The sequence below is a fragment of the Ixodes scapularis genome, unplaced genomic scaffold, assembly GCF_016920785.2.
Source record: "Ixodes scapularis isolate PalLabHiFi unplaced genomic scaffold, ASM1692078v2 ptg000044l_1__unscaffolded, whole genome shotgun sequence".
Lineage (NCBI taxonomy): Eukaryota > Metazoa > Arthropoda > Arachnida > Ixodida > Ixodidae > Ixodes > Ixodes scapularis.
The window spans coordinates 1,394,456-1,405,099 of NW_024609897.1; the positions used below are offsets into that span (position 1 = coordinate 1,394,456).

Here is a 10,644-nt window from a genome sequence, read left to right on the forward strand (position 1 = left end):
GGCATTCCTATTCCTCTTTTATTTTTATGTGTATTGAATTGAAACGAAATGACAGCTCAGAGTTAGTTAATCAGCCTATAGTGTATTTTGTATTGTTCTTATTGGTTTTTATTCTGTGGAAACTTTGGATTATGTTTCAGTGAGATTCTGTGAGAGCTGGTTTGAAGTTTTGCGCAGTATTGGGTCAACAGTTGCTACTTATAAATGTTTTGAAAAATGTTCTAAGCAGCACTCTGTATTTGTAATATTAAACAGCAGTGCCTCCCAAACTGTGAGGCGCGAACCCCAGGCGTATCGTGACTGATCTAGCGGAGTGTCGCAAAACAACTGCTGGCTTGTTTCTTTCTTTTCTTTTTTTTTTTTTTCAATGGTTTTAAATTTGTTAAAATTACCTGTATTTCATGAGAAACTAAATTTCAGAGTCAATTTCAATATGTTACTGCTTATGCACTGAGATGGTTAGACTTGTGGTCTAGTCAAATTCAAATGGAGGAGAAAGCGGGGTCGTGGCAGGATATATTTTATATCTTAGTGGATTGCACGCGTATACGTTTGAGAGCAGATGCCGTATATTGAGTCATTACGTCTATCGCTGTGTTGCTTTGATCGTCCGAGACAGTGTGCTAGTTGAGAATGGGAATAATTGAATATGTTTTGATTTCATAGAAGGGCTAATAAATGGTTAATAAATATGAGAAGTTATTGAATTGCAATTTCGAACCTGACTTTACTTGAGGAGGATGTCTTCTGAAGACCAGGCAATCTGCATTTATGATTATCTTCACCTTTGCCTTTGTCGAATTCCTTCACTGTGGAGCAGCTGATGTCTATTGGGTGCCTTATGGTAGAGCTCACTTGAGTGTCTATGGATAAACTGAAAAGAACGGATATTGCATTCTTAATGATAATACTCGTTTGCATGAGTAATCAGTACAAAAAGAATGAATATTGACTGGGTAACAATAAAATTCGTTGAAATTAGCAATGAGAAAGCTCAAAAGAATGGATATTGAGTCGGCAACAATAAAACTCATTGCAATTTGTAATGAGTAAACTCAAAATAATGGAAATTGTGTTCTCAGTGATAACACTCATTTCAATGTGTAATGAGTAAACTCAAAAGAACTGATATTGATTGGGTAACGATAAACCTCACTTGAATTTGTAATGAGTAAATTCAAGAGAATAGATATTGAGTGGACCCTTATAAAAATGAACAATGAGTTTCAATTGAGCATTTAATGTGTTTTTATAGAGTCAAATGAAACTCATCGTTAAATGAGTTTTATCATTACCCACTCCATATCTATTCCTTTGAATTTACTCATTACAAATTCAAGTGAGGTCTATCGCTACCCAATCAATAGCAATTCTTTTGAGTTTATTTATTACACATTCAAATGAGTGTTATCAAAAAAAAAAAAAAGAATCTACTCCCTACTGCATTGCACTCGAAACAAATAGCGCGTCGGTGCTAGTTCTGATATACAGATTTAATTCCTGTGCTTAAAATAATAACGGTATTTACCCTCTTTTACTCCTAAAGGCTTATTCACACGATGCCTCTTTTTAACGCGCCACAGTTTAGCGAAACCAAGATTTCGCGAAATCGGCCTGTTCACACGTGGGGTTTGACGCGCGAAACCTGTGACGTAATGACTCACGAGAATTTCGCCAAGCCTTGTCATCTGCACCGGGTATACCAAGCGTTTCGCATCAAAATGATATGAAGTACGCACAGCGTGAAGAGACAGCCTGTTTTATTAATGCCACTCAATGAATTTCGTCAGAATCGGCTCACTGGGTTTACTAGTCCTGCCAAACCCGGGAAAAACCGCGAGATGATCTCGAAGCATTTCGGACATTTTTGCACCGCTAATAAAGAACGTTATCCCCAGTCATCATGTTTATATACGGTCCTTGCACCCGCCGCGACTGTTGACGAATCTGCACCGCGCCCCCAATCCGTACAGAAAACGCCGTTCACACACCTGCAACCGAGTATGACCAGGACCCATCGCCCGTACGCACCGCTTCCCCGCTTGTCGCTCGTCATGTTTGTTTGTTTTCTTTCGGCTTCGGCTCGGATATGGAATCGGCCGAAAATCAGACTCCTCCAAAAGCTCGCTCGTCCTCGAAGGTCAGACGTCATAGCGAAGTCGAGCGGCCATTGGCAGCGTCCGCGTTTCTCCTTCGGGTGATTGACGGGCGTCGGTGAGGTTTCAGCGAAAAAGTGCTCCAGAAGCGAAAACACGCGCCACTTTTTTCGGAGGCGCGCCACTTTTTCGGTCGCGTTCAGACGGGGAATCTGTTTCCCGAAACCTAGTTTCGCGACACAAGATTCGCCAACAAGATAGTTACGCCGCCCCTCTATTGCGATTTGATCAGTTTCGGTTTCAGTATTGTAACTTTTTCTGGTTTCGGTTTCATATTTTAAGGATCGCGTCTTCGACGCCCTATCGGTAGCGACAACACTTCTTTGTTTTTTGAGTAAAGCTATACGCACTCCGGAGTGCACTTCGTACGAAAATGGCTATACGCACTCCTCCGAGAGATCATGCCGCTCGGGCCACCCTTTTCGAAAGGCGCGTGTATCACTGGGGAGCTCGTTAACACAGCCCCCCGCCTGCGTTCACGCCGCTTCGCGGCGACAGTATCGGCTGCTAATTACAAAACGTAACCAGTACACGCACTCATAAATATCGCCAAATGCCTCGATAAACCAAAATGTTCGAGAAAAAAAAGAAAAAAAAAAAAGCAGGACCACCGCGGATCGAACCCGTGACCACTTGCGTAAAAATTAGACACCTTCCCCCCTATGCTACGCCATTGCTTAGAAAACTCGATTTCACCATTCGTTTTATACGAGATACTTCGGTTGCAAATGCAGTTAAGACTTCAGCATGTTATGCAAAGCACTCGTACATCACTCGCCGTACTTCAGCTCTACTCACCTGCCATGAAGAGTTCTTTCGCGCCGTAGAACGATCCTTTTGTTCGCGCGCCTCCCGCCCAGTAGACCTGGTACACCTTGTCGTGTTCAACTACACCGCTAAAGTCCCTTACATCGTCGGAACTCACAACAGGCTGGGTCTTGTCGAATAGAAATTCTACTAAAACATATGACATTGTAGAGCCCGGGCGGGATCGACAGGTTGGAGCAAGCGGGCAAACAAAACGAGTCGAGAGCGATCTTTCATGAAAGCTCGGCGAAGCCTCTATGGACGAAGCGAAGTGGTGTTTTCGGCGTTTCGGCGGGCTTCTGATCAAGGTTGTCGGTCGGCTGCGTGTCATATCTCTAACATCATCGGCTTTATGGGCTCACGTCCCGAAATCGTTTTCTTGTGCATAGATTATTTTTCGTATTCATAGATTTGACGAAATGGTGGTATCCCGTACGAAAATGTCAGATGGGAGCGGTCCCAGTTTGGGTCCGCGGAGTTCTGAACTTCTGGACAGTTCCGATCAGCGCGATTCTGGGCGTAACCAGTCGAATCCAGTGAGACGCAACGCACTGGAATCGCACGGTGATCGGTGAATCTGATCCGCTCCCCTTGTTCCAGTAGGGTCTGCTCCCAGCCAGCGGCTCCAAGCCAGCGGGCGCGCAAACTGTGGGCGCGCATATGCGTGACTGGAGGAGGGGAGGGAGGGGGGGGATGGCGGAGAACTTTCGCCACTTTCGCGGTCTCTCGCGTGTCACGTGTTAGGGACAGGCGCCTCCGCTGCATCCACTACGCGCATAGAGTAATATAGTAAACGTAAAGAGAGGACACTGAAGCCGATTCGCGGCCCAGATAGTAGGATTCATACCCTCCGCTACGTGGCGCTTTTCCGTAATTTGGTTAATATTAATTACAGCTTTCTCTCTGAAAAGTATTTATTTTCTAAATTTTTATGCTTTAGAGTTTTTTAAAGTACTTAAAACGACTAAATAGTGTTAATCAAATACGTCACAAAAACCACGTGATGAATGGCGCCTGCCATGGCCTGTCTGCTTGCACGCCGTCACCTCTGCTCGTCCGTGCGGTCCGTGCTTCGTTCGTCCGTGCCGTACCGTCCGTGCCGTCCGTGCCGTTCTTCTCCGTTTTATGCTACAGCGTGTTCGGTCGACTTTGCTTGAAACAAAGTGACGAATGACCGCCGCGTGCTCTCATGCTCGGCGTGAGTTTGTAGAGCTGAGCGGCTTGATATGGCTTGAGCTTCTCGTGTTTCCGTCGGGCTGCCTGGACCTAGATTTTTAAACAAAAGGTAAGTCGTTTTGCTCATTTGTCTCTCGACTGTGTTGTAAAGCTGGCTTTTGAATTTGCTGAGTCTGGGTTGCCGTCCGACGCCCCTCGGGCAGAGCTTTGTTCATGCGTGTTCAAGTGCCATCAGACATCTGTGGATTGCTGTTGAGAGGACTTATGCCGTCATAGATTGAAGTTAATTCACTGACTAAAGCTGGGTCGACAGTCGTTCGCAGTGCGACGAATTCGGGGCAAGGTGTCCATTGAGTCATATTGATATTTTGACATGCATTTTTTCAATGGCGCGTCGCTGCTTTGATTTATCACATAAAGTACGTGCAAAAGAAGCGAACCAGCGAACGTCGCTCAAGCGAGCTACATGACTTGTGTGTACCGCCATACGAGCTGCAGTATGCTGCAGTTACGACGACAAACACATGCATAGAATTTCGGGGGAAAAAACTGCGAGACGCAGTATCAAATTTAGATATTTAATAAAGTTCCCAAGCAGCATATATATCCTATGGACGTCCACGGGACATCCAGGATAGGACATCCATGGAACTTTCGGACACTCTGAGAATGTACGGAGGACTATTCAAACATGGTTCCCACTACATCGCTACATCACCAAATGGAGCTCGAAATTTAGGTCTATGGTTCGCTGACATTATTTTCTATGTAAGAAAGCAAAATTCAAAATATTGACGGCCAATTTACCAGAAACAGTAGAGGTAGATTAGTCTTACTTATTTTGGCCGTACCGCTGTACTATGCTTAAATTCCTGTTTTACTCTTAAGGATGACATTCGAACGTTGGGTAAAACCAGTCAGACGTCACTTGAACACTTGGTTGGAGTGCTGTGGCATGGCACTCTAGACACTGCGTTCGATTATGATGCATGAAGATTGCGTAAACTTCACAAACTTCACAATATTTCTTTCACCCGTCTGTGTTAATACGTGTCATGGGTTTATTGTAACATTGCGTCATGGCAATATCTTGTGACATTGTTTAAATCTCCATCAGTTTATTTTTTCACCAGCCGCTATTGTGCTACCTTCCGTTGAACTAAAGGAACGCGCCATTGGCTAGGCTTCAGTAGATGTTAAACTCTCCCTCCCCCGCTGGCCCAGATTATGTCCTACGGAAGTTACTGCTGCGTGGTCTGGTGTGCCAACAATGGGAAAACAAAGAAGCCACATGTCAAGTTTTTTCGAATTCCACGTGACCCAAGGTACGTATAGATTCTAAGGCAGTCCTTACAACATTTGATCGAAGCATAACATTTTGATATGAGAACTATGGTCCGTTGCAACCTAAGAACGAAGGGCGAGGGTAAGACGGGCCGGGGAGGAGGAAGCAGACGGAACACGAAACGCTAAGGAGAGAAGGAGGTTTCCCCTTTCTTCTCCAGCGTTCCATCTGCTCCCTCCTCCCCGGCCCGTCTTACCCTCGCCCTTCGGTCTTAGGTTGCAACAAACTATAGCAAAAACGATTTCTTCCATGTCACTTTGGTTTATGGACACCAATATATTTCAGCATTTTAAGGTTATCTTGCCTGGGGCCTAAATTGATTGCATACCCTGGTGGGTATGCAATCTGTTTGTTTAGCTGTATTGCACTGTACAGTAGCATGAAGAAGAAAAACAAACTCTTCAGAACGTGAACACTTTGCTGAGAGGTGCCATACCAAACGGCAGTGAAACATTAAACACAATTGAGGCTCATATATTTGGAGTTTATTTACCCTTACAGTATGTGTAACCTTGGTGGTATATACAATGTTCTGCAGGTCAAAAGCATGGCTACAGTACGCCAGACGTCCTGAGCTCCTAGGAAAGACAGCCAAGGAGCTCTATGAGGGGTATCGCCTGTGTAGTGAGCATTTCACAGCCAAGGACTTTTTGGATCCTGGGAAGACAAGGCTGACCAAAACGGCTATCCCTACGGTTCGGCCGCAAATGCTTAGGCCATCTGTAACAGCCCAAGGTAACATAATCTTTATTTGCAGTCTGTACGGAGTTCTGTTATATTTTGCTTTTAGGCAGCACCAACTCTACGTCACTGATGCCAGCTGCCAGCATGCTGTCAACGATGCTAGACAGTCTCAAAAGTTTTAATCTGATTTAATTAGTTTTTATTATTAGTTTGTGCTTAAATATTTTATCTAATTCATTTAGCATTTTTGTACATTATCCCTGTAATGTCCCTGCGCATACTGTTGCCCATAACCAATATCCGTCCCAGTTTGTTGGAAAATTGTTTTAAAGCACAAGGTCAGCTGCATTGAAATACAGTAATTTGTGTCCTGCAATCAAGAAGGGCAGTTCTGCCAGTGCAGTATGACTTCTTACAGGGCATCCTAGGTTTGTAGCATACAATAGTGATATAAATGAAAGATAAGGCAGGTCAACATTCCCCTGTTCATATCCAATTCGACAAGAGGACTCATGCCGTCTGAGTCATCTTCCTGACACTCATGTTTACAAGGTTAGCTTTAGTTGCCCATGCTGTTATGTTCTCATACATTAGCATACCGGGCCGTTAAAATTTAAGATATTCCGAGATTCCTAAGTGCCTTTTCAAGACCCGCCGGATCCTGTGTTTCGCCATTGATTAATATTGCTCAACATTAATTTTCATCACTAAGGGATTTCAATGCCCTTTCAGAGTGCTGAATATTTTCTGTTCCTTTGAAAGGTAACACTACTAACCTATCATTCGCCCGTAGCAGGAATTCTCCATCAGAAGCTTTATAAGCAGGTATTCATATCTGAGAAGCCAAAATGTTTCAGAAGAACCGGTGGCAACAACATGCCCCTGTGACGTTCCATTGGAGGGAAACAGAATGTCGCATCCCACATCAGCTTATGGTGAGATTATTTATTTTTAATTGGCGGCTCATATCTGACAAGGAAGCCCTTTTCAGAAAAGCCAATAGCGGAACCAAGCCCCGGGGATGTTCGATTGGAGGGCAGCAGAATGTCGCCTTCAACAGCTGCTCATGGTGAGATCATTTATTTTAAAACAGGGGCTCATACCTGACAAGCAAACATCTTTCAGAAGGACCGATGGTGGCACCAAGCCCCGGGAATGTTCCATTGGAGGGTAGTGGAACGTCACCTTTGGCACCTGCTCATAGTGAGATCATTTCTTTTAAAACTGCTGCTCATATCTGACAAGCAACCGTTTTTCAGAACAACCGCTGGCGGTACCAAGCCCCGGTAATGTTCCCTTGGAGGGCAGTGGAATGTCACCTTCAACAGCTGCTCGTGGTGCGATCATTTATTTTTAAAACAGGGGCTCATACCTGACAAGCAAATGTCGTTCAGAAGGGCCGATGGCGGCACCAAGCCCAGGGTGTGTTCCAATGGAAAGCAGCGGAACGTCACCTTTGGCAGCTGTTCATGGTGAGATCATTTCTTTTAAAACAGCTGCTCATAGCTGACAACCAAACAATTGTCAGAAGAACCGGTGGCGACATGTCCCTGTGACGTTCCATTGGAGGGAAGCAGAACGTCGGATCCCACAGCAGCTTCTGGTGAGATTATTTATTTTAAATGAGCGGCTCATATCTGACAAGGAAGCCCTTTTTAGAAAAGCCGATGGCGGAACCAAGCCCCGGGGATGTTCGAATGGAAGGCAGTGGAACGTCACCTTCGGCAGCTGCTCATGGTGAGATCATTTCTTTTAAAACAGCTGCTCATATCTGACAAGCAACCGTTTTTCAGAACAACCGATGGCGACAAGCCCCTGTGGTATTTCACTGGAGGGTACCAGCGCGTCACATTCCATAGCGGCCTGTGGTAAAATAAATCTCCTACACAAATTGGGTTTATGCAAACATACGTATTTAACAGTGACACATTTTCCAGAGCAAATGGGGATGGCCAGCTCTCCTGGCCAGCTTTTGGACCACAGCACTCCATCTTCGTCTGTTGGCTATTATGAATCATCTGGAACCTGTGAGTATAAATTGACTTCTCTACAGATTTAAGCACTGCAAAATTGTGTTAAGTACCTCTGCATTTAGTATGCACATTGCTTCAAATTAGGTGACATTATTTGTCACTTCATTTTTGTGCTGGCCTTAATAACTTGGAACATCACTACAGGGCTCTAGGTGACGGGGAACATAAGCTTTGAAGTGTGGCACCGTGAAATGCTCTGAAAAGGGGTGGTTTCCTAGTAATCTGTGCTTACTGTAGTAATTTGCCAATCCTGTTACATACAGTTCTCATTTTGGATGACCCTGTTGAATGTAGTGATTGACTACGCGATTATTCAATATTTGAAAGATTCATCAATTTATGTTAATACAGTTTTTGTGGTGAAATTATTGCAGCTGAAAGACTAAAAGCTAGTTTAATTTTTTTTTTTCTGATAGCAGCCATTTGTGTATAAACAGTGGTAACAGAACATGCGGAGCAAATGCCCACTCACAATTTGGAGATAATCATGAAAAACGCAGAGATATATGCTTCTTATGCCCGAAAGCAAAATTGCAGAACAGCCAAAGGTTGGGGGGAAGGGGGGTCACCACTTTGGAGGCCCGTGCACGTGTCGAGCTTCACCTTTTACATTGGTGTGCTTGGAGAAGCAGCTGAAGCGGATGAGCATATATGTTAGGTGGGTGGGTTTTTAAGTCTGGAGTTGGACATTGATACGTGCTTTGTTTATTTCGCAAACGTTTCGAAAGTGGCGGGGGGGGGGGGGGGGGGGGGGAAGGGGGCACATATTGCAGCATGGGTAAGTGGTCGGTATTTGGCGGTATCGTTTCTGTCGGGTTCTACTTTTATCATTTTTGTGTAGCCTGACTTATGTGCTTTCGGTATTGTTTTGGCAGGCTCTGGTCGTTCAACACCTGCTTCCGCCAAGCTCTCAAGGAGGCCCAAGGACGTCATAAAACGCCTAGAAGCAAAGGTTTCCAGTTACAGAAAGACAATATCAAGACTGCGCAAGCAACAGAAGCAAATGCCTCAAACAGCTGCCGAAGCACTTGAAATGGTGCGTCCGTTTGTGACAGACGAGGTTTTCGGACTTATCTCGTCACATGTAAAATTAGGGCGCAAGGGACGAGGAAAACGGTTTCCACTGTGGCTCAAGAAGTTTGCTTTGCATCTGAACTTTCATGGCCCACAGGCATACCGTTTTCTATCGTTACATTTAACGCTTCCCACTCAGCGTTCACTGCGTAGGTGGCTGTCGAACGTAAAAATGACTCCTGGTATTATACCTGGTGTCATGTCCTCCATCGAATCTCAAACGCGGTCTTGGAATGCACGTGATCGTGTCTGCACGTTGATTTTTGATGAGATTGTTTTGAAGAAGAACTTGACATACGACCCTGCACACGACATTATCCATGGATTTACAGATGACGGTGTTGAACGAACCTCGACCATTGCAGATAGAGCCCTGGTTGTTGTGCTCTCTGGTTCAGCCCCTCGCATACACTGTTGGGCACACTTCAACACCGTCTTCTGTTATCCGGAGCCTCCTGATTTCTCTCATTCGAGAGCTTAAGACTGTTGACTTCACTGTGAAGGCCGTGGTCTGTGATCAGGGGGCTTCAAACGTAAGCTTAGCCAACCAACTTGGTGTATCTGCTGATAAGCCATTTTTTGAAGTCGACAACGAACGTGTTTACTTTATCTTTGATGTTCCGCACCTCATCAAAACAACAAGAAACAATCTCCAAGCCCACAAACTTTGCATTGGGGATGAGGTCATTGAATGGTCCCATATTGTTGAACTTTATCGTTCTACTCATGAGATGAGGTTGCGATTGGCTCCAAAACTTACTGAGAGGCCCATTTTTCAAAAACCTCTCAGGAACATGAAAGTAAAGCGTGCCACACAGGTCCTGAGTGCCTCAGTCTGTCTTGCCATTCTATCCCTTGTTTATGCCAAGGAGCTTCCTGAGGCAGCCATGGCTACAGCCTATTTTTGTGATAGAATGGACAGACTTTTTGATTGTTTAAATAGCTCGCAATTCAAGAAGACGGGGCAGAAGTTGCGTCATGCAATTTTGAAAGGAGAATCTGAGATACTCGATTTCCTTCACCAACAACTCGCATGGATTTCAACATGGAAGTTCCAAAGTAGGAGGCAGCCACAAACCACCATAGGGTGGCAAGTTACAATAAGGAGTGTCCTCATGCTCTGGGATGAGCTTTCAAACAGCTATGACTTTAAATTCTTAGTTACTCGACGCCTGCAGCAAGACCCACTGGAGAACATTTTTGGGGCAATAAGACAAATGCTGGGCTGCAATACAAACCCAAATGTGAATCAGTTCACCTCGGGACTGAAACACATCGGGATAAAAAAACTGCTCAGACTCTCTAACAATGGAAATGTAGAGGATGAAAAGGCTGACCTCCTCAAGGAGTTGCTAATATTTTCGCACCA

The 10,644-nt window shown here is 44.7% G+C and overlaps 1 protein-coding gene and 1 long non-coding RNA gene across 2 annotated transcripts; both read left to right on the top strand.

Annotated features, from left to right (window-relative positions):
• Positions 1–4,017: 4,017 nt before the first annotated feature.
• Positions 4,018–7,092, top strand: LOC120844291. The gene is made up of 4 exons (XR_005716358.3): positions 4,018–4,248; positions 5,364–5,464; positions 6,023–6,219; positions 7,026–7,092. It is a non-coding gene; the product is annotated as an uncharacterized LOC120844291 (long non-coding RNA).
• A 508-nt stretch (positions 7,093–7,600) lies between these two features.
• Positions 7,601–8,227, top strand: LOC120844288. The gene is made up of 5 exons (XM_040215992.1): positions 7,601–7,640; positions 7,697–7,771; positions 7,828–7,905; positions 7,962–8,036; positions 8,106–8,227. Exons 1-5 carry the CDS (start codon positions 7,601–7,603, stop codon positions 8,225–8,227), a joined length of 390 nt encoding a protein of 129 aa, XP_040071926.1.
• Positions 8,228–10,644: the final 2,417 nt, after the last annotated feature.

Bases quoted from the DNA above. Each gene is read 5' to 3' on its own strand.
- LOC120844288 (XM_040215992.1), top strand. From the start codon at position 7,601: ATGGAAAGCAGCGGAACGTCACCTTTGGCAGCTGTTCATG. The intron at 7,641-7,696 runs GTGAGATCATTT...AACAATTGTCAG, and splicing joins ACCTTTGGCAGCTGTTCATG to AAGAACCGGTGGCGACATGT. The intron at 7,772-7,827 runs GTGAGATTATTT...AGCCCTTTTTAG, and splicing joins GGATCCCACAGCAGCTTCTG to AAAAGCCGATGGCGGAACCA.